Source organism: Fusarium vanettenii, assembly GCF_000151355.1.
Source record: "Fusarium vanettenii 77-13-4 chromosome 3 genomic scaffold NECHAsca_2_chr3_3_0, whole genome shotgun sequence".
NCBI lineage: Eukaryota > Fungi > Ascomycota > Sordariomycetes > Hypocreales > Nectriaceae > Fusarium > Fusarium vanettenii.
Window position 1 is genome coordinate 3,191,960 of NW_003315880.1, and position 26,628 is coordinate 3,218,587.

Here is a 26,628-nt window from a genome sequence, read left to right on the forward strand (position 1 = left end):
GAACTTCTTGCGAGATGCCGGGGTGCATTCGTCGAAGTAGTTGATGACGCAAATGACCTCCTCAACTTCATCTGACGATCTGAACCATTCGAAGAACTGAATAAGGTCGGTCTCTGTCCAGCCATGTTCATTGTGTAGTTGATTGATGAAGAATTCGAGCTGCTTGTTTAGCCTGGGGAAGTGAGTGATGATCTGTGCCAAGAAGGTCGCGATCAAGTCTCTAATAGAGTCGCACCGGACGTCCCATCGGTCAAAGGAAAAGTAGAGCACCAAGCTTCGTCTCCGAACATCCTCAGCCTCTGATTCGAGAGAGTAGAAGACTTGCTCAGCTACCTCCCGAACACGATGGTTTCCATGGATGTAGAGAATCTTAGGCTCCCGATGGCTGAGCCAGGCCTGGTACTCGGGAAGGTCCTTGAGGATGTTGGAAGACTCTCCAGTCTTGAGTGGATAGACAGGAGAGGCGAGGGCGAGGAGACTCCGCTCTTGTATGTACTGCTTGTCTTCCAATGTAGGGTTGATACCTGAGCAAAGGTAAGCGTGCTGGCCGACGTGAAAAGCAGGTTCACGAATCCTTGATGTCGGGTTAAAGTGAAGGGAAGGGGTAGGATATGGCGAATCCTCAGTTGAGCTCACAACACATGACGGGGCCGTAGCCTCAAGCACCACCGAACCAAAATTGGCATATGAGCCATTGCAACAGGAATTGAACTTACTGCTATCAATCTTGTTGATGTAGGTCTTGAGGTCGGAATATTTATTGTCGCTAGGCTCGGGAAGACGTCTTTCCAGGGGAATGCCCAGAGTAGCACTGTAGTTATCAAGGGCCTGCCCAAGCAAGTCAGCAAAGGGCTGTTTCCAAGGCACCCACTGAAGAGAGACTCGCATGGCAAATCTTGGAGTTTTCAGTTCCTTCAGAGTAAAGACTGATGACTCTGCTTCGCAGGGGGACCTTGGACTCGGCGAATAGGCCGTTGATTTCGATGACGGCATCTGCAAGCCCTGGTATGGATGGCACTGAAGGTCGAACTTTGGATTCGTTGTGAACATAGTTAGTGAATAGGAACTGTGTGAGTCTGTCTTCCATATCGGTCTTGTTGAAGCTGCGATGGGGACAGCCTAGGAAGACCTGTAGTAGGTTAGGGCTTTGCTCTGCACTCTAGATGCAATACTAACTTACCACTAATCGGGACATTTCCGAGATTTCCCTCCAGCGATACCCTTCAAGAGCTGCCAAAGCGAGGGCCTGTGATCATAGTCAGGTTTGTTATGCCATGGCTTGAATAGAAGGGGGATGAACACCCACATCTTTAACTATGATGCCTCCAATGTCGTGACAAACAAAAAAGATTCGCCGTTTCTAAGATGGATCAACATTCAAGTCCTCATGGAATTTCAGGGCCACAAACATGTTGTGCATTTCGACGTCTCGCCTCGAGAGCCTGCAACAACTTGAGGGCCATCTGGCGGATCGACTGGCGAGACTGGAGGCCGCGAAAGAGCTGTGAAGCATTGTACTGGTAGGTGAGGACCCTGCATTTCGATGATACACGCTTCATCCAGATGGGGTCTTCTGCGGTTCGCCTCCCAGCAAATCTGGACACCCAGGCCGAGCTCCCTGAGCCAGGACATTCTCCAACGTGAGCATCCCAGTCCCCATAAACTCCAGGGACGATAACATAGCTGGCAAGCTTCTGTCAGGAAGCCCTTGCTCGAATGGTCTGGGGAACTCACTCAATGGCCAAAGCTCCCTCGAAATATGGGCGTGGCACAGTTTCTTCCACGTCTTCTGGCTTTTCTTCCCATGAAACGTGAAGGGGTTCAGCTTCTGGGTCAGGGGCTGAGTCTGAAGATGGGGTGGTTTTTGAGCCGGAATCATCGCTGGCTGGTATGACCTCTGTCTCTACTTTGTCGTCATCTTGTTGATCGTGGTTGTCGCCAATGATTGTTTCTTGAACTGGTTCAGTTGGTGGCTCTGGAGAAGGAAGTCGGGACACCTCTGAAGCAGCAGAGGAAGCCGCCGACTCCGAATCCGAGTCTGAGCCAGGCATCGTGTTTTGTGTTGAAGGTCTACGATGGCATTTAAACGAAGGAGTCCGGCGATTATGCACTCCAGTAGATGTCCAGTATGGACAGTGAATGATGTGTTGCGTGGTCGAGTAAGGAACCGTGAATAGGCGATGCTCCGAGCCGTGTGACCAAGGCAAGGTTTCCCGTCTTCGCAAGATAATCTCAACGAGATTGGAACTGAGGGGAAAGGCGCAGCTGAGAGCCAAGGTGCGCTTGGTATGCAGAGTAAGTGCCCATGCCGCAGTACCGCATACACAGCGAGCCCTGGTAAATACTGAAACAGTTGGCTATTTTCAACCCTGTTGCTTGCCAATCTACAGTGGCGTGACACGATCGCAGGGGTTGCAGTTGGATTGGGGGCTAAATCCGTAAACTGGTGATGGGCGGCCCCTCATATTGACGGGATGTGGGAATGGAGGGCCTGGTGATCAAAGGCACAGCCAAGGCAACAGCCAGAAAAGGTATCCAGCCCGGGCGGGGCATCCTTGTTCATACGCAGGGCTGAAGGCATAAAGAACCATGATACTGGTTCTTTGCTCGGCTGGGGGATATTGACTCCTCAGCGAGAACATCATGAGCGACACCGAGACAAAGAGCAACAACAGCTACGATGGGGAGAGCGATGACGACATTGAACTGCCCGAGGACTCGGACTGGGACGAAGACGAGACCAGCATCAGTATCGGACTGAACAAGAAGGGAGAAAAAGGCAGCGGCTATCGCACCCGAAACGACCCTTCAGCACCCTTCCAAAGAGCGACAGTGACTGAACGTCGAGGCATCATCCAAGTGCGATGCAAGTCTCGGGAGGTCATTCATGGAGGCTTATCACTCGACTCTGGAGAGAACGCAACTCTTCTCGTCTACGACTTGTACCTGGACACGACCAAGAGATCTCGAAGAATTCTCTCGGCCACGCTCGAGTTCGAGTTCAGCAGCAACGTCCCTGGGGTTCGAGCACCCGAAGTCCAAGCAATTGCCCCCGCCGGCCGCATCACATTGCTGTCTTCAACTCAGGAGGAGTCGCTCACTCGCGGGGCTAAAGTCAACGCGGGAGTCAGTCAGTTTGCAGACATTGGTGGTGAAGTAAAGTGGGAGAAGACGATCAGTCGTACTACCAGCGATGACGCTCGTGTAATGGGACACATCTTCAGCGACGATTATGGAAGAGGAGTAGGCGCCAGCTGGGTTCTTCACGAGAACAGTTCCATTCGATCAGGGACGCCGAGCTTTATGCGCTGCGCCATCTTGCTGAACAGGAAATACGACGAGGAGAGTTTTGAGTGCAAGATAACGATCAACGCGGAAGCAGACTGGAAGTCGGAGATGGGCAAGCTGTTTGGGTCAACACCAAAGGACGACCCTATCCTGTTTGATCCGACTCTTCCGCCGACCAACAAGTTGCGCAAGGAGTACGACATTGAGAACTTGGGGGCCGTTGATCTGGATGGTTTCGTCGATATCGTGTTTGACAGGACCTTGAAGAAGAAGGTCAAGGACGCAGCCTGATAGAGAGGCCCGTAGCACAACCAATTAGTTGAAGCGAGCAAGCGCTGATATGCAGCTCTCCGCCCACTGAAGCGAAGTTGCATCGACCCATGTCTACAGGGCTGAGGCATCCTTGCCAGCTGACCTCGAGATCCCTGTACAACCAGACCACTGTTGGGCGAGAAAATGCTTCTCTGTGAACGAGGGGGAAGACGTTGCATTGGGGGCCAAGGACGAGGTCGAGAGAGGGTCGTGGACGGAGAAACCGGTGCTATTCCTGAGATGTAGTCGCGTCAAGTCCATCATTCGATCAATTGCCTTTTCTCCGTTCTTTTAGTGACCCGTTGTACGTTGAGATACCTCAGACCACACTACCATGAGTCCCGCAGCCGATGATGATGATCACTTTGACGATCTTGGACCAGCAGAGTCTGACACGGAACAGGCAGAGTCCAAGGCGGGGGATGATTCAAGTGAAGATGACTCTGAGAGTGACGACGAGGATCGCCACAGAAAGGTCTCGGTAAAGGACCTCCTGGACGATGTCCTGAAAAAGATCAAGAACGGGAAACTCGACCTCACAAACAGGGAGGACTACATCAACTTCACAAATAGCGATGGGGAGCTTCTTGCGGCTGGCACTGGAGACCAGCGTGTGCCAACTGCACTACACATAATGGCCACGATGGACAAAAAGGAGCTCCCAAAGCTCGACAGCAAGATGCAGCCACTCATCGAGTTCCTCGCAAGTCGTCGAGATTACCTCAAGATCCAAGATCGATCAGGCCACACGTCATTATCTCTAGCCATCGAAGCAAAAAAGGAAAAGATGGTGCAGTGGATGTGTGATGCTCATCCAGACATCAGCTCCATCCTCTCCATCCCGAGCAACGACTTGATGAATTGCCTTCACGTCGGCGTTGACAAGAGAGTCAAGTTCCTCGATCTCCTCGTAGACAGAGCAGATCCCCTCACGCTCGCGGCCAAGGACGCGAACGGGAACACGCCACTGCACATCGCAGTCGAGTACAAGAAGTGTAGGCGGGAGCAGCTGACAATCATTAAGCGCATCGTCAACAAGAGCGACCAGGCCATCCTTGAGGGTCCTCCCCTTGGTGACTTCAACAAGGAGGGCATGTCACCTTATCTCCATCACAAGGAGACAAAGCGAAAGGCTCGGGAGAGGGAGAAGAGGAAGGCTAGAGAAGAGAGCGAGCGCGAAAAAGGCAGCAGTCGCCGTACAAACCCTGGCAATGCGGATGAGCCGAGCAGAGAAATGAGACCGGATCAGAGAGGCACCATGTCTTCATCAGGTTCACGAGTCCATGGACCTGATTCTGGGGTTCCAGACGGGCGACTCAATCAGCAGCTGGATTCCCGTACCAAGTATGGAGGAAGACCAGTTCCGAACCCATCAGGGATGAACTCGCCCATCATCACCACAGCACCAAGTCTTCCATTGCCTGAGGAGAGGAAGAAGTCGTCTCGTTCCATGGAAAGTGAGAAGAAAGACGGGGCTGACAGTAATCACAAGTCTTCTTCCAAGGTGGACGAGGCGACTGTGAAAGCCGTAGAGCGTTTCTTGAAACTTCATTACCTGCGCTCTCGGAGCTATGGAGTGGCCATGGAGATTCTGTACGGGCGCAACACGACATCAGGTCAGATATTGGTTCACATATGAAAGCACCATCACAAAAAGCTAACGTTTCTCAGAGCAAGAACTGTACTTTGACTTGACAGGTGATGTCAACAGCGGAACCATCACCCAAGCAGGTCTCGAGAACCTTTTATCCAAGCTCAAGTTTGAGGATATTCTTCAATACGTCGCCATACCCAAGCTCAGCGTACAAGTAAACCGAGCCGGCGAGCGATCAGGTAGTCGAAGATCAGCCAAGCCAGACGGAGCTGGTAGACGGGACTTGTGCTACGTGTTTGATCGTTTGCGCAAGAAGGGGGTCAAGACCATCCTCAAGGTCTTTATCGACGACTCATCCATGCCGGCGCATAGTGATGAGGCTATCGAGGATGCACTCAAGTCTATGGACGTTGAGGTTTGGGATTGGAACAAGACCGACTTGTGTACCGAGGTGATTTACAAGGTTGCCCCGAAAGCACGCGAAGTACACCTCTACTGGAGTGGAAATAATGCTGTTCTAAGAGGATGGAGTGAAGAGGGAGGTTTGAAGAAGTTGCGAAGTCTGAAGACGGTGCATCTTCACATCCAACAAGTAAATCTCCCCGATTCTCAATTCAACATACCCATCTAACATCACCAGGGCCTCGAATCCAGCTCTCGCACACAGCAAAACGTCAAAGAGTTTCTCGAACGCATGAAACGCCTCATGCCCGACGTCAACGTCTTCAAGGACGGACCCGTCGTCCGCCGCGGAATAGCTGATGTCAACACCACCCGAGCCGAAGACCAAGCCGAGCACTCCAACAAGCATGAGTGGATTCAATGCATGAAAGAGTTCCGCAGACTTCTTTTCGATGCCGAGAGGTACTACGATCGTGGAAAGATTGAGGAGAGCATTGAAGAACCCATCAAGATTGCTTTGATTGATGATGGCGTGGATATCAAGGATCTCGAGTACTCGTTTATCGGTGGGCGAACGTTTTGCAAGCGTGACCCTGAGCACAACTTGAACGATCCTTATTATGTGTCTAGTACTGGACATGGGACTATCATGGCAAAGCAGATTCATCTGCTGTGCCCTCGAGCACAGTTTTATGTGTTGAGGCTGGAAGATCATCCTTCGGATGAATCAGCACGGCAGATTACTGCAAAGAGCGCAGCACAGGTATGTGAATCATTGCATCCTTTAACCCAATGCGCCAGAAACTAATCATTTCCCTAGGCTATCCTTGCGGCGGTGAGAAAAAAGGTGCACATCATCTCCATGTCCTGGACCATCGATCCCCCTGAAGACGAAGAGGAAAGGCGAGCTCTTGAATCCGCTATCACAAAAGCAGCCAGCGCCGACATTCTCATGTTCTGCTCAGCTTCAGACCAAGGAGCCAAGCACGTTGCCACTTACCCGTCCAAGGCAACGCCCAAGATCTTCACTATCGGCGCGGCCACAGCTTCAGGGACCGTCGACAGTTGGGTTGGCAACATTAACAACATCAGCTTTACCTTCCCCGGCACCAAAGTCGAGCTTGACGGTGGACCTATCGACACTGCTGTCAAAGAAGTTACAGGTTCTTCAGTAGCTACGGCTTTGGCAGCTGGTCTAGCGGCATTAATTCTCTACTGCGTTCAAGTGCGAATCCTCCTCGCCACAGATCCTGTAGAGAAACAAAAGGCCCGCAGAGACTTTCAGTCGCTTCAGAAGCACGAGAGCATGATGAGGGCGTTCAAGGATATCGGGACGACGGAGGAGAGTAATCACAAGTTTATTGCCGTGTGGGAAGTGTTTGGGAAGAGGGTCGAGGAGAAGGAGAGGGTTGACCAGGAGGATTGGATCAACTTGATTGCCAAGGTTGGAACGACGCTTTGTATGAAGGTTTAATTATGCCACTTTTTATGCCGGTTCAGCAGGCACTACGGCTTGGGGGGTGGCCCTACAGTTGTATTAATGGGGGTTGCATCACCGCGGAGGACGGCCTCGACTCGTCATGTCGAGAGACAAGGCTCCCAGTTCAAGTTGACTTTAATGAACCAGTTCTGTAGGCCCTCAGGATCATATCTGGCCACACATTTAATCGGGTGTGGTGGTGCTGGATATTCGTTTAGTCGACTGGAGGGTCAATGGTATCACCTGGTGAGCGCGGATAATTTGAGCCGCAGAGTCCCATCCAAAGCGACAGTGAGAAAGACCAAGGAATGAGAGTGCTACAGAATGAGTACTGTACGCCTCGAGTACTGAGCCGAGAGCTGATCAGGAGGTATCCCTTGAGGAAGGTTCCTCCAGTTCATATAGCCCACTCGGTAGAAGGTCTGCTGTTCCAGGGGCTGATACAGAACCAGCCCCCTGAACCGGAAATAGGAGACGTTTCCTCGATCAAGGAGCAGTAGAAAGAAAAATCGTCCCTGTGCGTCTTTCGGGTGCATCACCTTCCTAACGGCTTCGTTCCTCACCCAGTGATCAAAATCTCTGAGGTCTGGCTCGCTCAGATGCGACATGATTTCATCGTCCTCGGCGTGCTCATCCAAGAACAGCTGTACGCCCAGGTGCGGATCTCCAACGACCAAGAATTCGCCCTTGGTTGAATTTTCGGCGCCGTATACATAATTAACCTCGAAAAGATAGCCGCTGATGTTGATGACGCCGCCCGCTGAAAAGCCGTCCATGCCCTTGTTGCAGAATGGCGAGATTCGTTCGACCGAGGCGTAGCATGATTCCCGAAGTAAGTTGGAGTACATAGAAATATGAAAGCCTCCCGCAAGCGAGGTCCAGCTCCAAGACGGCCCGGCGTAGACAGCTAATCGTTGTGCAGGCGTAACAGTTCTCCAGCATAGCGCTGCGGGCAGATGACAACGCCATAGACCGGCCATGTACTCATGAATAATCCCGCGCGGCTGGCCGAAAGATTGTACGATGCCGGAGAAGGCTACCGGACGGTCGGTTTCTCTGGTCAAGTTCGTCCTGGTATACCCCTCGACACGTCCGTTCCACTCATTCAGGTCGTCCGAGTGGGTTGGTGTGGTGGCATCCTTCAACGTTCTGGCTTCTTCCCACCAACTCCCACCTGGAACCTTGGGTACCCCGGTCGGCCGTATCTCGCAGGCCAATTGTTGCCGGCAATGCCACCAAAGTTGGTGGCTGCCAAGAATAAGGGAGCGTTTCGACAGGTACCATTCCTGGTATACCCAGGCGCGAGAGCGCAAGGTACAGTAGATAATATCCTCATTGAATAGATTCTCGTGGACTAGCTGAAATTTCTCACCTTGAATAATAGTACTCTCGGGCTGTAGAAGCTTTGGACTTCTGGCAGTGAAGCTACTGCCGGCGCTATCAGATGCCGTGGCAGAACACAAATTAAAGGCCGCGTGTTCGTAGACGAGCTTCATATCCTTGGCTTCCCGAGCCCAATCCTCGGTGGAGTCCTGAATAATACATAGTGAATCTATCCATATATAATGGAACCCCATCTGGAGACATAGACGGACTGCCTCCTGGTAGGTATTGGGAAGCTGCTGAAGATCAATTTTAGCGCCAAGTTGAGCAAGGTTGCCGCACAAGAGCTTGATTGCGTCGACTTTTCCCCAGCAGTGAGAAAAGGCTACGTATGCTACTGAACCGGAGGGCTCTGCGGCTGTCAGGACGAGTCTGAGGTGGTTGGTGTTAATAATGTGGATTAATCTGGTTGGGCGATATGCCGGGTCGAGTATTCGGCAGTCGTCATGCGTGTCGCAGCAGGTCTTGAGCCATGCTAATGCGAGCTCAGCGAGAGCTGGGTCGTCGATCGAACTAGCAGGCACATAATGCTGGACGATACAACTGGGGTCTAAAGCGATCAGTAGGAGAATGCATGAGAGGGGCCAACGTTGCGATACCTGGTTCCCTCCACAGCTGAAACGTCCAACAGTATCCCCGAGCCCGTGTCCCGATGACTAGACCACTCCGAATACTGTCATGGTCAGGGCTACGAAGACTAAAATAGCATTCGAACGTGGCTGAGCGGCAAAGTGACAGTTCCGAACGCCATGTCTCGCTGAGCTGAATCGTTCCGCATACATAGCATCCACGGCCTGCGGCGATCTCTAAATCGAAACCGCTTTGGTGGTGAGGGATAAAACCGTCCCGTTCGCCTGCTGTCACGGCCCTCTTGCACACAGCGCACAGGGTCGAGTCCATCTCCATGGGCTCTATAGGAGAAGCGAGTACACAACTCTTCTCATTGGATACCGTTGCCAATGGAAACGAACGCAAGACCGAAGCAAGAGTGAAAAGAACGAGACTTGAGGTTGATTTAAAAGGATGTTGTTCAGACTAATGGAAGTTGGGGGCTTGACATACATAATCGATAGAACTTGGTGCGAGAAGTGAGACTTTTGTCCACTTACCGCGCGCCATGTGGCTTCCATTGAGCCTGCCTGTTGCACTTGGGCGTCAAGATAGAAGACGACTGCACTTTTTGTGTAGCAGTGTGCCATATGGGAATGGGATATCGTCTTTGTCAGGCAACGCCATGTTGCACGAATGTCATCTACGTTGAAGAGACTCGCTCAGAGTATAACCGTATTCTTCTGTCAAATTTGGGCAAGTGTTTGGGGCTCGGGATGTTTTCGACAGGCATAAATGTCTCTGTACCAACTCGGCAATACGAAGGCTATGGAAGCTCATATAATGGTGAGGCGAGGTTTGCTCGAGAGATGTGTCCCAGGGCGATACAGTACCCGCCAAAGGTGCCCAGAAAGCAGAGAGGGGTAGAATAATATCAAGAGCAACATGATTAAAGTAATCCAGCCCCTAAAATCGGGACCATGGTCTATTTGGCTGGTTCTCAAGCCGCCTCACCGTTACGTAGTACAGGATGGGATCTTCGCCCAGGTTCAGTCTCCCAAACCCTCTTAGCTGGTTACTACACACCTTTCATTGCCCCCTCAGAGGTGAAGTATTCATAATTACGCTTCACAAATCACGGCCAAAAGATTGATAACCTATGATGGTTTCTCTACTTGACTCCAAACTTGACCTTGGTTCGAAATACCATTGGCCTACTGCTGGGCTGTATCAACAGTCGCATTATTCCCTCCCACTAGTAGCCCTTTCCCGGCCACCGCAAGATTCCCAGTATTCATCGAGTTTCTCCTGGTTATGAACCTTTATATCGCTTTTAGTGATATAACTATATGCTTCACAGCCCATTTTAGCATCGGCCCATTTGATAGTAAGATGAATTGTGTTGTCTATGACTTCATGGTCGATGATTCTCATGGTTTTATAATCTTCATTTGAGTCGAGGGATCCAGTACTACCTGTATCAAAGCCAGTTAGCATATTAGAATCGCTAGTCAACATCAGGGTCTATTTCTCGCGTCGAGGAAGGGCAAAGGTATGTTCGTCGAAGCTGGAAACCAGGTGACAAAAGTGAGTAGCTTAGAGGGTGTTACCTTGAGACGTAGACATGTTGGGTGCTCCGGTCGAGTCGGTCTTGGTGGCATGATGTGTTCTTCGTAATGACCAGCATAGGTCTTGTATTGAGCCTGGGCAATAGTTCTTCTCATAGTGTGTCGAGAATAAGGCGGGAGGCCGCAATTTTGTATGCCCAGAATACTATAAATCACGGTAGAAAGTTAGGCAAGAAAATCATATCATGGCTCGACATCGACCGTCGAGGCTATAATAAAGAGACTGGAAACTACAAAATGAGACGAGACGAGACAAGACGAGACGAACCGAAGTGAATCAGTGAGTCCTCAACCAACCCTTATCCAACTAAGAGCTGCAGGGCACAGAACTGACCTGATGTCGGTCGACGCGTTCTTAGTCGGTAACAGAGGAAAAGCATCATGACCAAAACTATAGACAGCATCGGACCCAACGAGTACGACATGGAGGTAGTCAACGACCTAGGTATATCTAATACTAATTAAGCCCCTGATGTTCTAATCAGAATGTCAATGACGCATTCTTGAAGGGAATCAAAGCCAAGATGACCGCCTGGGTATAAAAGTCCGCTCGATCAACAACGCCATCCGTCAGAATTCCAACTGAGCCTTTCTTGTTCTTGGAGTTTGTCTGTCCAAATATCTTGTCGTCTGCATGTCCCAGCTCCACGCCCTGCCTCAACAACTCACACGTCTTCTCCGGCAGAAAGTATCCGGCAGTTCGAGCCCTTCCCAGCTTTCCATTCCTTCCAATGACGACAATCCACGCAAAATTAAAGATTGATCCGTCACGAGGCTCGACTCCTCCCTCGATTCCAACCCAAAAGTCGGCGTCTGGTAGTTCTTTCTGGGCATTTCGTGCCCTGTTTGTTGCTCCGAGGAGGGTTTCTTCGTCTGAAAATGGTTGCTCGGCGACATGAGAGGGAACGCTGATGCCTTGAAAGTCGTACGAGTCTGGTAGTAGTTGAGCGAAGCCTTCGCGAGTTGCTTTTGTTTTGGGGATACTATTGGAAGCGATCACCACAGTTTTCTGAGCAGCGGCCATGTTTGCTGAATAAGAGAAGTTAAAGTCTTGTATGAGAATGTCTTGAGAACTGAGATAGAACTGTGGTATAAGTAAGAATAGATAATGATAAAGATTGAGCGAGTGACTCATCACGCCGAGTGCTGCGGGATTTTCATCTGTGCGGTCCATTCTCCACTCCACGGCCGTACAATCACGTCAGTGAGGCGGTTTGTGAGTAAGTCACAACAACACACTGGATAATAGCATGAGTCAACTAGATAGATGATGATTATTATATGCCTGTTTTTAACATGTGCTTGCTTGCGCCACAAGTATAAACTCCAGTAGCAGACGATAAATTCAGAAGCCATCTTGAAAATCCACATACTTCCAAGCACCAAATCTATATAGTGACAGAATTATCTTGACCAGGGTGGCAACTGTATATGGATGGTTTCTCAAGACAACGTCCGTTCTCATGCCCACGTTCTCAAGATCCCAACACCTTGTCCCAATCTTGCTTCTTCAGCCAATCCGCAACGGTGCCCAACTTGGGAGGCGAGTCCAGCTATAAAATGTTAGAAACTATTAACTAAAAGGGGGCAATCGGTCAACTCACGTCCTTTGGGTGAATGATATCAGAATCATTACTGCCCTCAAGCCCATACTCGTTGGCAAACGCCCAGTTCTCCAGAAGCTCAGGCTTCAAGTCAGGTGGGCAATCAAACCCAAACTGACCCATGGGAAGTTGAACAGTCTTGGCTTTGTAACCAGTCACTTTGTTAAAGATAGCCACAACTTCGCGCAGTGTAAGCCACTCTCTCCATCCCATGACGCTCTTTCCCGGTGCCTCGTTGATCAGAGCCTTGACAATCGGTCCAGTGTCCTCGTCTTGCACGATGAAGGGAAATTTGGCGTCGGGGTTTAGGTTGGACACGAATTCAACACTGCCATCTTCCTTCTATGCGGTATTAGCAACACTCTCTTCGATGCATAACAACTGCCAGAAGTACTAACCTTGGTCGGCTGAGACATTGGGTGATCCGTGAAATTGCTCAAGAAGAAGCCAGCCTTGAAGATGCTAATCTTGGACCACAGATCCGGGTACTTCTCCTTCGCATAGTCCTCCGCGTCGGCCTTGGATTCATAATGGTACACGTGGGTGTATTTGCCGCCGGTCAGTTTCGCCACATGTGGAAGCGACGAGATCACCAAGCGGCTCAGGCTGCAGAGTTTAGCAGCTACGTCAATAGCATTGTTGAGCTGCTGCGTCTCCCGCTCCTTGGCCTGCTCGTTAAGCGACTTCCCAGGGTGTGCGTTGGGTTTCTCGGACAGCTCGTTATAGATGGCCCAGAAATCGCTAACGAGAAAAATAGCATTGGCACCTTCAAAAGCAGGGACGAGAGAGGCGGCATCGTCTAGGTTGGCTTGGACGACGTCGACTCCACGGCCTTTAAGAGCTTCTGCTTTCGGGCTTGACGAGCTGCGGGTGATGCCTCGGACTCGCCAATTAGGTTCATTGAGAAAAGTGTCGACGACGGAGCCTCCTTGGCCTCCCGTGGCTCCGATGACAACAATGAGGTTCTGGGTAGTCATGGTTGGTTGTTGGTTGTTGGATAGCGTTGGTGGTAGTGCAAGTGGAAGCGTATTCAGAGCTGGCTGATGCTGTCCAAACTTTGGTCATTCCCCAACATTATATACCTCTCAAAAACAAGTACTTAGCATTTGATTTCTAATATCATCCCATTATTGTCAAGTAATCACAACGTTAACGGAGCAATATCGTCGTTAAATGCCAAGCCAAGCCCATAACGGCCCCACTAAAGTCCGCTCCGTGGCCGCTCTATATATCCCCCTTCCGCTCCATCCCGCTCTCACTCAGCAACGTCCTCTTCACCTCAAACATCTGCAGCCTCGTTGCAAACATTTTCCGCTTTCCCCTCTTTGTTCATCCTCAAAACCAGACACGTCAACGGAAAGGAGCGCACTCACTCCTCATTCGACATGAACCCCCCCAGGGCCCGTAATGCCTGTGAAGCATGCCGGTAAGTGTCCGCTCAGACTCCCACTTGGCCCGACCGCAGAGCGGGCATACTTGTCCACCTAGGCGATATGGGTACGCGAGTGAATCCGCTGATAACCCTTCCTAGACGTCTCAAGAGAAGGTGTACCAAGGATTGGCCTTCGTGCTCACTCGTGTGTTCCACACCAGCATCTTACACCGTAGACCCGGCCACCCAAAGACTAATTGATGCCCAACTCAGTGTATTCGCCTTGGCAAGGTTTGCGACTATTCCAATCCCCTCTCGACCAGAGCTACAGAAGCTGCAGGCCTGTACCCCCTGTTCGAAAATCCTAGCTGCTTGTTCCCGTCATCCTTCTTCATGGATGCACACCTCTTTGCTCCCTTGAACACCACCAACGCCCTGACAAGGGTCCCTACATCTCGCTTAAAGCTCATCACCTCGGACCACCTTGCCATCGAAGAGCGGGGGGCTCTGCACGAGGAATACTTTACTTCCATGCATCAGTGGCTTCCCATCATCAGCGAGAAGCGACTACTAGATGCCCGCCTTGCCTTGAACGATGCCTGCCACGATCTACTCCTACTTTGCATGAAGCTCTGCGTCATTCGTGTTGACAAATGCCCGCCCTCCAAGCATTCTTTATACTCGTTAGCAAAGTATCTCTCCTCTTCGGCTGAAAACGAAGGCCTAGTCTCTCTCCGACTCGTCCAGGCGCTTGTTCTTCTTGCTGTCTATGAGCTATCACACGCAATTCACCCAGCTGCCTATCTCACCATCGGTCGTGCAGCCAGACTAGTCATTTTGATGGGATGGCATGATAGAGGTGCCCAACAGCTATTCAAGCCAGCCGATACATGGACTCTACTCGAGGAGGAGCGCAGAACGTGGTGGGCTGTTTTCATCCTCGACAGGTATGTCACTATCTTCACTTTTGTTAGGAGCATCGATATTGTGGCTAATACTCTCGACCAGAGTCATCAACACAGAAACCAGAGGTTTACCGTTTGCCACGCCAGAGCCAAGCCCCGATGAATTCCTGCCGGTCAACGATGAAGACTGGCGCAAAGGAAAATCAATCCCCAGTCAACCACTGTACACGGCATCCTTCAGCACCTACACACCTCTCGGCTGCTTTGCCAGGACATGTCAAGCGGCTCACATGCTCGGCAAGGTCATCGCCAACAGAGATGCCAAGCAGAGATCTTCGCAAGAGGCCGCAGCTCTCCTCACCGAGGCCCAGGGCCTTCATCAAGCACTGGTCGCCCTGAAACTCTCTATCGAACAGACTGCGGGCTTCGAAGCTGGCAGGACCGAGTATCCCTTGTGGAGTGCCATGGCCATTTGCGTCTCAGCTCAATCCCTTTTGTACAGTTCATACGGGTGCCCTAATTACCCGGGTACCGCGAGTCGAGCACGGCTGGCGCTGGACACAGAGATGCAAGCTCTCAGTGTCGAAGGGCTGCGGGTGGTGGCCTCCATCACAGGTCCTAGACTGGCCCAGATTCCAACTCAGTGCCCTTTGATGGCAAGATGCTTCTATGCTGCCGCGACTGCATGCGCGTGGTTCATACGCGAAGATGGTGAGCCAGAAATGAGGGGCGCCTTGGCACAGATGGTGCACAGCCTGAGGGTGCTGTCGATGCGTTGGGCTATTGCAGGTTCGTATTTTTAGATTCCATTTCTTACATGACTGACAATGTCAAATAGGTGAATATCTTGGCTTGCTTGCACAGAGTGGAACCTTGAACCTTGTCAACACTGAGCCTATTATGGCTAATGTTTTCACTCACTAGGTAAGGCCCGGGGGTTAGGACTATTTTTATACTATCTATTGGATGGCAAAGACTATTAGGTCCTAAATATAGTTGGGGTTAAAAAAGACTAAAATTGTTTAAACTATATTTAGCTAAAAAGTTTATACTGATATCTACATCTTATCTTTTTCTTAACCTGCGTAGGCTTGAAAATGTCTCGATTTCCTCTTTTCAGGTTCCTTGGATTCCATGCTTGGGCTTGAAACTGCAGCATGTTGGTATAGACTGCTACTCGAAGCTGCCCGTGACCCTCTTTCGCCTACCCTCGATCATCAAGAGCAATACGGAACTGCTCCCTTGGGCTGTGGTTGTTGGGGTGAATCAACAGGAGGAGTACGGCAAGGGACAGGTTGGCTAGGCAGCTGGAATACAACATCTCGGCGGATTGCCAAATTTTGATCGGCAAACAGGTTTTGACGATGCATCCTACATATCGTGAATCAGAGTCTTGGATGGCTACAAGTAATGCTCCTCGCTCCTGATCTCAGATTTGAACTCTTTTCCTTCATCCACCCCATCACACCTCAGATCTTTGGGTCGATCTGCACAAACACACACACGTAGAATTAGAGTATCATAAATTTTTGAGTATTTTATTTATTATATTCAGAGAGTTTTTAGCATTAAAAAACAGAGATTATTAACTCAGTTTCTCATCTTTTCTGCGAACGCGTGGGTAGTACAATTGCACTGTGGCTCCCCCGCCGTGTTAGTTTGCCGGGCCCACAGATTTTCAACTCCGAACTCGCTTCTTCGCGTCATTCTCTTCCTTCTGCTTCACAACATCCTTCACTCAATTCGCCCTTGGAGAGTGGGCCTGGAGCTGCTACGGGGCCGGAGAAGAAACATTTGTCAATTGAGGCGAACTCAACACCAACGAAAATGCCCGCACACGATCCTCAGCGCGAGGAGAGGCCTCACAATGGAGTCTTGCACGATGAGACCTCTCCGCTCCTCGCTCGCGCGCCCGAGACACCTCAATTGGGAGACACCAAGTCCATAACCGAGATTCACAGCATCTGGTCCGAAGCGAAGCTCCTCTGCCAGTACTCACTGCCTCTGATCGCGACCTATCTCCTCCAGTACTCGTTCACCGTCATCACGACAGTCGTTGCCGGTCATTTGAGCGCCGAGGATCTTGCAGCCTCTTCCCTAGGTTTAACCACCATGAACATTGTCGGATTCACCATCTTTGAAGGTATGGCGACCGCTCTCGACACTCTCTGTGCCCAGGCCTATGGCTCCGGTCGTCTCACGGGCGTGGGACTTCACATCCAGCGCATGGTCATCCTCATGACAGTCGTCATGGTCCCTGTCGCCGCATTCTGGCTGTGCTCGCACTGGATTCTTCCATTGCTCGTACCTCAGCGGACCCTCGCCCTCAAGGCCGCCTCCTTCTTGCGCGTCAGTCTTGTTGGGCTGCCCGGGTATGCCTTCTTCGAAGCTGGCAAGCGGTTTCTGCAGGCTCAAGGCGATTTTGGTCCAGGTATGGTTGTGCTCATCATCTGCGCGCCCGTCAATGCCTTTCTCAGTTGGTTCTTCGCCGTAAAGCTAGACATGGGTCTCGATGGAGCTGCTTTCGGACAGGCCCTTGCGAATAACCTCAGACCTGCGCTGCTACTGCTATACATTGTCGTCTTCGGGAAGAAGTCCCACCGCTGCTGGGGCGGCTGGGATGCACGAGCCGCCTTTTCCGTCGGGGAATGGGGTCCAATGGTTCGTCTGTCAGTTGCAAGCACAGCTGTTAATGCCGCCGAGTGGCTTGCTTTTGAGATCCTCATGATCAGCACCTCGTACATTGGAACCCGTCATCTCGCCGCCCAGACCGTGCTGAACACGCTCTCCATCGTTACGTGGCATATCCCATTCTCGATTAGTGTTGCTGTTACCACGCGGTTCGGTCATCTCATAGGTGCAGGAGCCTTAAAAGAAGCACGTCGAGCCGCAGTTCTGTATTCCATCGTCTTCTTGGCTGTGGGTGTTTTCGATGGTGTCTTTTTGTTCACCTTGCGACGACCGTTGGCAGATCTCTTTTCGGAGGACGCTGGCGTGAGAGATCTCGCCATCCGATCTATGCTCACCGTTGCCGTGTTCCAGATCATCGACTCGGTGATCTGCGGAACCAACGGTGTGCTAAGAGGCCTGGCAAAGCAATCTGTCGCTGCATGGGTTGTCCTGGCCGTCAATTACCTGGCTGCCGTGCCGTTCGCCATATGGCTTGAGCTTGGAAGCCCAGACATGAAACTCGATGGTCTATGGGTTGGTCTCGGGGTTGGAATGGTCATCATTGCCATAATTGAGTGCGCATACATGAAGTGGATTAGTTGGCAGGACTGTGTTGATAACGTGAGGGAAAGGGAGGACGATGGGACATAGGATGTCCACGTCTATACTTCCAAAGGGAATCTGTTATGGTCTAGATATTATGTAGCGATACATGCGCATAGAAAGGCGTTGGTGCTACGACTTTACAACGCACACTTTGCTGGCATCTATAAAAGGGGTAGGGGACACAAGAATGCTCGGATTTAGAAGAATGACTTAGAGAAGTTCAGGTAGTATCAGGGGCTATGGGTAGTAAGAGAGGGTAAAGCGGACAGGTCGTCAGATAACTTTGTCTAATTCGACTACCTACGCAGAGGTTATGAAGCAAAGGGGGGACTGCAGAATTATAAATAAGAGGTCGATAGAGAGCGATCAGATGGTTGATTATCCTGAGGAAAGACAGGTGAACGGACTATTGAGCTAGAAGAAAAGAGAAGGTGGCTAAGAACTCTCTCGTTATGCTTTCTGCTATGAATAACGCCCATACGTGGGTGAACTTAGCCCATTCCTTCTAACCTGCACACTATCATCATCTATCATGATGAAAGTGAGCTTGAGCTCAGAGTGAAGAGAGTGGGAGAGACAGCTCGCCAACTTCATAAGAGCAAGCCAAGCTTGTGTCGGTTACACTCATGGCGTTGAGTGGCCACCCATCTGAAGACCAAGCACCGCCAGAATAGCCCCAACTAGCTGATCCATGGAGCGGGAGCGGGAGAACAAGGAGAGCATGACAAAAATGCAGCAAAGGGGGAGCAATGAAAGCCTCCACAGGGCAAAAAGAGTGGTTCCGCCCGGGATCGAACCGGGGACCTTCTCGGTGTTAACGAGATGCCATAACCAACTAGACCACGGAACCGAGGTTGTTGATTGGTTAAGGGAGGCTTTGCAAACTGAGGCTATTCGCTGTCCAGCGCGTAACACTGTGGACGTCCCAGTCTGTTGTAGCTATCTAGCAGTCTATGGCTACTCAACGAATCAAAACCTCCAAGACGCACCAAGCACTTCAGTTCTTGATTTGCAATCTCAGCTTCATTTTGGGGTTGCAGTTTACTGTTAAAATTCATCAAGATGGGTTACAAAGTCAAGTTCATCGAATTGGTGCTATCACAAAAAAGCTTCTCTTAGTAAAAGATACTCACATTTCGACTCGCCTACTCCAACATGGCCTCAATCACACTCTCCGAATCCTTGTGCCAGATACCAGTAATCTTCAGTCCTGCATCTGCCAACAACTTGCGCCACTGGCTCTCTGTTCGCTCTCGGTTCACGAGCATACCCATCATCGTCCAGTCAAGGCTTGTCTGCTGCCAGGGTGCTCCCACATCTCGCAGTACAGCCTCGTTGATGAGAAGTCTGGAATAGCCCTTGGCCATAGCATCTCGAATGTGAGACAGGATGACAGCGCACTCGGCATCAGGCCAGTCGTGGAGAATGAGACGCATAAAGTAGGCGCGGGCACCACGATACTCCGCCGGCTGAGGTTTGAAAAAGTCATGTGCAACAGCTTGAATGTTTTCAGGCAGGTCACCGGTTGTCCTGGCGTCTTCGATAACCTCTGGGAGATCTTGAAGCACCAACTGGCCGGCTGGGGCATTGTCCTTGGCGTTCAGGCCAAGCAACTCATGACCAACACCACCGCCGATGTCAACCAAGAGAGGGCCAGATTGCTCAGCAGACTTGTCGTCAGCCGCAAGACGTTCCTCAAATGGGTAAAAGTCCACCCAACGAGGTCTAGCCTTGGCATAGCCAGTCATGAAGCCATTAAAGGCCTTTCCAAGACGGGCGTTTTCTTTCAGGATGCTAAAGAAAGGCTTCTCCGTCCTGAGACCATACTGAACGGGACCGTCACTGGCATCCTTGGGAACTTGATAGTTTGTCTTGGCCAAGAACTCAGGAAGACCCTGAAAGGTGGGAATCATGCCCTCGAAACTGTAGATGAGACCGCCTTCCATGGTTGGGTCTCGAGTGGACATGGAGAAAGGTGTGGCGACATATTGATCCATGCCCACCTCTTTGACGATGCCATTGGCAGCCAGGTGCTTCAGGATTCGAGCTGTAATTCGTGTTAGTAAAATTAACAGCGTTAAAGTAGCAGATGAACTTACCAACCAGTACAGGGTCGGCAGTTGTGCCAGCTGCCAACTGCTCGCTGCTCTGAGGCTCGTCGCCCAGCTTCTTGAAAAGCCCCAGCTCAAAGCCGGTTCTGAAGGCGGCTGTCCGAGTTGGCTCGCCCCAGCCAATTCTCGCCAGCTGCTCTCCAGGGTTCTCAAGCTCTTGAATGAGAGCGGCGGCTGCGGCTATGACCTTCTGTCTTGCACCCTCATCCCCAGTCTCTGTAAAGACTTTGCCGTTGGAGGCGACTGCATCAATAAGTGCAGCAGCCATGTTGTAGAAGTGTACTTGAAGACAGGGACAAGTGTAAAGTTCAAAAAGTAGAATTCGCTTGCAGACAAAGTAGTTTCGTCCCAAGTCAATGGTTCACGAGGACTATTTATGCTAGCAACTTCAAGTCAGCGACTGTCAGCCTTGGGAACTCAATAGTCCGAGATACCGCATTACATTGCGATTGGCGCTCCTTGGATAGATGCGCGACGCTCCAGTCAGCGGTCCTTGTTCCTCGAGTGTCAGAAGCTAAGCCGCTAGGGCTTACTGTTGAGCTGGCCATCGCGTCATTTTCCAACGGGAATAATATGGGGGCTGCATTGTATGCCATTGCCAACAGCTTTCTTCTCATGAAGGCCGAAGGAGCCGGGATGTGGCATCTATGGTCCTATGGACAAACTGTAACCCTATGGTCAGCATTCCGCGTTTCATCACAGAGCTCTGTGATCCAAAGGATTCCCAGTGCAGCTTGATACATCAAGAACTGCAGATGTTGCTCGAATGGATTACCTCTTTAGACACTTTTCAGCCTTGTTTCGATCCTACAGCAGCAAAAGCCTGATCAGCCGATACCCATGTCCTGGTGCTGTTGCAACCAGACCGGGGCAGGACACTATTGGTAGAGGCTCATATCAAGCTTGCAACTTTATTAGCAGCACATTACGTTCCTTTTTGCATCTAAAGTCCGAACTGGCCAATCACATATAAGAGCCCGTTGGATAGTCATGAGGCCAATGCAGTTATTCTACACAGCCTCACTGTCTATGTTTTCTAGGCCGAGTATCTTATCGTTGGCATCTTTCAAGTCTGTGAATCAAATACGGCGGATGCAGTAGGATAATCCTTCAGACAGTGCTTGGGGCGATTCTCCTATTCATAGATGTAGACTAACCAATGCTCAAGTCAAGGCTGTAATGATCCTTCTCATAAGGGAGTTGAGGACAATAACGTGTTGGGCCGTATCTCACAATGTCCATGAGCACGGTCTGACTCTACAGCGGGTCAGTATAGTCAATAGGAACTTCCATGGTAACACACTCGATATTTAGTAGTAATTAGAAACTGCAGCGGATCCAAGTGAGGCCGTGTGTGTTCAGGGCGGTTCATGGGATTGGAACTGTTGTCGCAGCGGCGAGGCTGGGGACGGCCAGGCAGAAGATGGATCGCATCGTCGGGGTCGGGGGTTTGATTTCCGCGGCGTGTGAGGGGAGACGAGACGGGACTTTTCAACACAGCCTTTGGTGTTGGTCCTTACTCATCAGGGCTCTAATAAGACGTTTTGAGAAATAAAGTTGCTTTCATCGCGCTCTCTGGGTGTATAAAGGAGTGCTCCTGGTAGCATTAAGATAAGTGGCCACCGGGACACTTTTCCAATTATCCCGGATGCGTTGCATTGACACACTGATAGCTAAATTGAGCCTGTCTTTTGTTTTTTACGAGATGTGGTCTTTACAGTGACGGTTGAAGTTCACGATGGTGGGCGCTTTTGGCACCCGAGCTTAAAACGATGCTGTACTCGGGTAGGTCAGGGCACGGAACACACTCTCCTCTAAATCAAGATGACAAGTTATCCTCTCGAAGACCCAATTGAGAATGAGACATGATCTCGTTTTTGCTATGTGACTGGTGAATCCCTTGTCTCTGGGCAACTGAAGATTTCTCCGGAAGTAGAAATAGCTTCAGACAGTGTCTTGGGTTAGGTAACTCGGGTACCTGACGTCGTTGCCCGATGGAATCCCAGTGTCTTTGTTGAGGATGATGTGTTGTCCTGGCCTCTGCTTACTTTTTGAAACGATAGCTGTCGTTACCCGCAGTGCCAACTCATCGCACATTGTGTGTGTTGTTTGTGTGTTACTAGGACAACATGAGAAGGGATACGGAGCAGCACAAATGCAGTCAACCGGAAACAAACATGGACGACAAATAAGCAGGGGCTGCAGTGAATGATTGATTGCCTGACTTGACGCCCAATATGATAGCTCTGCAACAACACATAGCTTCATCTCATTCCAATTGATGAGCTTGTCGCTGATAAACAACCCAACCCAAGCTTACCCTGGACCAGCAGCGAGCGTATCACGGTCGTATTCCAATCCATCTTTAGCGCTTGTCTCGCTTCACTCTCCCTTGTCGGATTCTCCCTTGGCGTGGCTTGTGAAAAAAAATCGGGGCCTGACCCCAGTCACCGTCATCATCCAACTTCTTTTTTGGTGAGAATGGGAATGGGAGATGGAGCCGTCATCAGCGCCAACTTTTCTTGCTTGTTGCCCGGGCCCTCACTCTCTCCACTTGGCACGGAGCGGGAGAGGGAGGCGAACTGGAGAAAGCACTTTACCTGCAGCAGAGGCTTCCTGTCCCGTCTTTGATTGATGATGACAGCATCATCCTTTTCAATCTCGACTGTTTTCTCTTCTCCTTTTCTGTCTCTCCTCCTGAGAGATTGAGTGAGCCACAATTGAAAACTATTGCCAATAGGCTTCCTGTCGTCTTCAGGGTCTCGACTGGCCTCAAACTTGGCAGCCCAGCTGTTTGAAGCTGGAGGCCTGTGCTGACCAACCTTGGAAGTCTTCCGTCACAGCGGACTCGTAGAAGGCCCCGGCCCCTTTTGATCGCTGACTTAGCGGCTAGATATCGAGGCCGGCCCCCGGAAAAGGCGCTGGAACCTGAACGGCCCCCCCCTGTCTGTCACAGTCCGGCTGGGCTCTGCTCTTTAGCGCACGAGCTATCAAGTCAGAGACCGCGTATCCTCAGCTTGCTCGACGATACCTCGTGTCCAAGTATCCGCTGCTCCTGACCCTGGCCCATTGGCTATTCCCAACAGGGGCAAGAGCGCCTGGGATGTGATGGCGTGGCGTCACCAGACAGCTCGTGGCTGAGGCGGTTCCGCTTGAGGTCCGGTTGGGCAGGTGAGGGCCGAGGCCTGGTCGCGCCTGCCGTTCCCTGCTCATGTTCCGTCCTCTGGTTGGCCGACACGAGGTAGGTACTTTGCGTCCTCGTACTCCTGTTCCCTCCCCCATCCCATTTCACCCGCTCCCAAGGCCTTGCACCTGCAGCCTGCAGGCGTAGCCCCCGAATGGTGAGGCGAAGAAAAGAGAGATTGGATTGATTGAATGGACGGGAGACCAAGGAGAAGTTGATCGGGACAGGGTCGTGGTTACTTGTACTGGTTGGTCCCCTTTCTTTCCCACTGACTGACCTAGGTAATCACGAAACACCAAAAAAATCTTGTCGAGATTAGCATTCTTTCTTTGCTTCGACATCATCGCATCATCCCAAACTCCACCCGTCCACTGCAATTGCGATCCGCGTCCGATACGATACGACACTGTCGGACTGGGTGCCCCATCCATCTCGAGCAACCCTCGCAACAGGCTTGCGGAGAAGCAACGAAACGGGGACCGCGGCCGCCCAGACTACGTATTCGTACACAGTCTGTAGCGGGAGGGAGCTCCTCTTTCACTCTCCTCATCTCGTACCGTACCGCTGCGCTACAGACAGTTACGCGCTAGAGTCAACCAGCCACAGCATTTCTGCCCCATCGTCCATCGAAACCCCCCGGTCGTGGAACGTGGACCCCCCGTGGAACGTGGCTCACGCAGTTTCAAAGCCGCAGTTCCTCGTCTCCCGTCTCGTCCTGAGGAAGAGACGAGAGGGTGTTGTACCATACCTACCCTCTCACACTCGGACCTCTGTCGCCTCTTTCTCCCTCGTCTGGTCTGTCTGCCGTTCGTTCGACTCGCTCGCCGTCGTCAAACCGTGTCGGGTCCGGAGGATCCGCCTTTTCCATCCCATCCTCCATTCCCGCTGGACTGGGCCGCGCTGCCAATTCCCTCCCCCTCTCCCCACGGATCCTGAGCTTGCCTGACCCTGACGCTCTGTCCTCCAACGTTGGTTGACCTGTCTCATCTCGACTGGTCACGTCACGTCAGGTCACGCACGTCGCTGTCCGGGCCGGCAGCGCAGCACAGCAGCACACGACAGATTCGACTGACACTCTCCACCGTGCCCGTTCGCCATGGACTCGTATGTTTGCTCCTCGCCTTGAATTCTTGACTCAGGGCGCCACCACCACCTCTCTTTTCCTCTGTCACACCTTCTGTTACGCACAAACTCTATCCTCTGCCTCGCCGAACCTTGCTCGCACACCCAAACTCACGCTCACATCTGCTCTGCTCTAGATTTATTCCAATGTCTGCCGCCGCCGCTGGCTGGGGCCAGCCTCTTGCGACAACCTCACCAGCGTCTCGACGATCATTAGGCCATTTCCGATCACTTTCCTCGATCGCTTCTGCGCCTAGTCACAAGCCTCGAACTCCCTCAACAATCACTCCCGATCACACGCCTGTCAAATCTTCCTCTTCAACACATCTACCGATCGGTTCTCCTGCACCTATCGACCTCGGCGATGAGATGAGCACCCTGCCTGATCCACGAAGCCGTGGTATGAGCCCGGCCGATGACGGTAGCATCTCGATCCCTAATCACCACCCCGACCTCAATGACGAAGTCGCCACCCTCAGCACAAAACTCATCAACGCCATCAATCACCAAACGATACTCGATGACTCCCTATCAGCCGCCCGCCATGAGCTCGACACTGCCCGCGATCGAATTCGCATTCTCGAGGCCCAGAATGCCTCGCAGCGTGAAATGCTGCAGGGCGATGTTTGGATACGAAAGCATACCGTTGAGGCTGAAAAGAAGGTTTGGCACGCCAAAATAGCCGAGGAGCGCCAGAAGCGTCTCGATACGGAAAAGGACAAGAAGAAGATTGAGCAGGAGCTCGAAAACCTTACTGCTGCCTTGTTCGAAGAGGCCAACAAGATGGTGATTGCGGCCAAGGAGGAGGCCAAGGCGGATCACGAGGTGCTGCAGCGCAAGAATGACCAGTTGAAAGCTCAGTTGGCCGATTCCGAAAGCCTGCTCAAGTCACAGCAGGAGCAGCTTTCTGAGCTCAAGCACGTCATGGAGCACATGGCTGCTGAACGCGACGACCAGACCAACCCTACCGCTCCCTCTTCGCCCGGCTTTGCCAAATCCGATTCTCTTGACGATCAGCGAACATCCGCCAACGAACCTTCACCTTCGCCATGGGTTCCTGCTGCCGAGCCCTCACACCCGACAAGCTTTACCCATTTGATCCAGCCTGTCCTGCGAACGGATCTGGCTTCGTACGATGACTTTGTGAGCCTCGCTCGAGTCTCTCGCAACCGTGCTGGAAGCCGTGTCTCGTCGGGCTCTATGGGTGCCCTCACTGCGCTCTCCTCGTTTGGTCTCGGTGGTTCGACTTCAAGTGCTCACCCTTCGAACGCTTCTACTACATCTCTCAACACGGCGGGTCAGGCTGTCGGTAGCGCCCCTCAGTCACCAAACACGCCGGCCTCGACTATCAGTGCTGCCTCGAATGCCTCTGCTGCTCCTCTGCCCAGCTTGAAAGAGACAAAGTTCTACAAGCGGGTTTTGGCAGAAGACATTGAGCCTACCCTTCGTCTTGATATGGCCCCTGGCCTGTCCTGGCTTGCTCGTCGAACCGTTATTAACTCGATTGCTGAGGGGTCACTGGTCGTGGAGCCTGTCCCAACTACTGGATCATTTATTGCTCTGACGAAGCCGCAATTCTATCCCTGCTCCCTCTGCGGTGATTCTCGAAAGGATCCTCTTTACTTGCGCACCCACCGATTCCGAACGAGCGAGACCGATTCGGCGCAGAGACACCCTCTGTGCAAGTACTGCCTCAACCGCGTACGCTCTACGTGCGACTTTCTTGGATTTCTACGCATGGTCAAGGACGGTCACTGGCGAGCTGACGACGAGAATCACGAAAAGGCTGCCTGGGAGGAGAGTGTACGACTACGAGAGCAGATGTTCTGGTCTCGAATTGGAGGAGGCGTTATTCCTAGCATCCAGGCACCACTGTTGGTTGACCTGGAGAAGAGCCCCCGGACCAGCCGCGAAGAGAGTGTGGTGTCCGATCATCTCTCGGTCCCTGGCTTTCAAACTCCACCAATGATGAACATTGACCGAACGCGGAACGAAAAGGTCAACGGCCCGATTCAAGAGCCCCATACTCCGCCTTTGCAGACGGATGGAGCTAGGAGCGTACGCAGCTCCATACAGTCTCTGGATGTCAAGAGCAGCTCTGGCTCGGAAGACACGAAGCGACTGTCGATCACGATCCCATCTGCGGATCAATAAACAAAACATTCTTTTCAAGACCCGACGTCAACTCCTGATGCGGGTCTTGTGTATTATTTTTGTATAACACTTTGGGTTACAGGATTGCATGCATTGATTGGTTTGCGGGAATGAGTTTGGATTGCGCATGCTGGGCACAATGATGCTCAATCAGCTGTCTCGACACGGACACAGTGACTCAGAAGACGAAGGATGGGATATTTCAACATACATTGGATGAATAGGTTATGGGAACTGACTTACACTACCTGGGGGACTTGGATG

At 51.5% G+C, this 26,628-nt stretch overlaps 8 protein-coding genes across 8 annotated transcripts; 5 read left to right on the forward strand and 3 right to left on the reverse strand.

The window, feature by feature from the left end:
- Positions 1-2,643: 2,643 nt before the first annotated feature.
- On the forward strand, positions 2,644-3,579 carry NECHADRAFT_36556 (uncharacterized protein; the record flags this gene model as incomplete). Its single annotated transcript, XM_003052776.1, has 1 exon — positions 2,644-3,579. One exon carries the CDS (start codon positions 2,644-2,646, stop codon positions 3,577-3,579), a length of 936 nt encoding a protein of 311 aa, XP_003052822.1.
- Positions 3,580-5,050: 1,471 nt separating this feature from the next.
- NECHADRAFT_36288 (uncharacterized protein) lies at positions 5,051-7,070 on the forward strand (the record flags this gene model as incomplete). Its single annotated transcript, XM_003052777.1, has 4 exons — positions 5,051-5,227; positions 5,274-5,765; positions 6,003-6,359; positions 6,417-7,070. 4 exons carry the CDS (start codon positions 5,051-5,053, stop codon positions 7,068-7,070), a joined length of 1,680 nt encoding a protein of 559 aa, XP_003052823.1.
- A 1,418-nt stretch (positions 7,071-8,488) lies between these two features.
- On the reverse strand, positions 8,489-8,992 carry NECHADRAFT_19237 (uncharacterized protein; the record flags this gene model as incomplete). The annotated part of the gene is made up of 1 exon (XM_003053283.1): positions 8,489-8,992. A coding segment is annotated over one exon (504 nt), but the record flags the coding sequence as incomplete, so codon positions are not given.
- A 2,125-nt stretch (positions 8,993-11,117) lies between these two features.
- NECHADRAFT_35795 (uncharacterized protein) lies at positions 11,118-13,217 on the reverse strand (the record flags this gene model as incomplete). The annotated part of the gene is made up of 4 exons (XM_003053284.1): positions 11,118-11,619; positions 12,125-12,189; positions 12,241-12,582; positions 12,639-13,217. 4 exons carry the CDS (start codon positions 13,215-13,217, stop codon positions 11,118-11,120), a joined length of 1,488 nt encoding a protein of 495 aa, XP_003053330.1.
- Positions 13,218-13,769: 552 nt separating this feature from the next.
- Positions 13,770-14,239, forward strand: NECHADRAFT_29157 (uncharacterized protein; the record flags this gene model as incomplete). The annotated part of the gene is made up of 2 exons (XM_003052778.1): positions 13,770-13,817; positions 13,886-14,239. Coding segments are annotated over 2 exons (402 nt in total), but the record flags the coding sequence as incomplete, so codon positions are not given.
- Positions 14,240-16,344: 2,105 nt separating this feature from the next.
- Positions 16,345-17,838, forward strand: NECHADRAFT_35167 (uncharacterized protein; the record flags this gene model as incomplete). Its single annotated transcript, XM_003052779.1, has 1 exon — positions 16,345-17,838. The coding sequence occupies one exon, from the start codon at positions 16,345-16,347 to the stop codon at positions 17,836-17,838; it is 1,494 nt and encodes a 497-aa protein (XP_003052825.1).
- Positions 17,839-18,938: 1,100 nt separating this feature from the next.
- NECHADRAFT_36367 (uncharacterized protein) lies at positions 18,939-20,172 on the reverse strand (the record flags this gene model as incomplete). The annotated part of the gene is made up of 2 exons (XM_003053285.1): positions 18,939-19,840; positions 19,893-20,172. The coding sequence occupies 2 exons, from the start codon at positions 20,170-20,172 to the stop codon at positions 18,939-18,941; spliced, it is 1,182 nt and encodes a 393-aa protein (XP_003053331.1).
- Positions 20,173-24,348: 4,176 nt separating this feature from the next.
- On the forward strand, positions 24,349-26,364 carry NECHADRAFT_67726 (uncharacterized protein; the record flags this gene model as incomplete). The annotated part of the gene is made up of 1 exon (XM_003052780.1): positions 24,349-26,364. The coding sequence occupies exon 1, from the start codon at positions 24,358-24,360 to the stop codon at positions 26,362-26,364; it is 2,007 nt and encodes a 668-aa protein (XP_003052826.1). The 5' UTR covers positions 24,349-24,357.
- Positions 26,365-26,628: the final 264 nt, after the last annotated feature.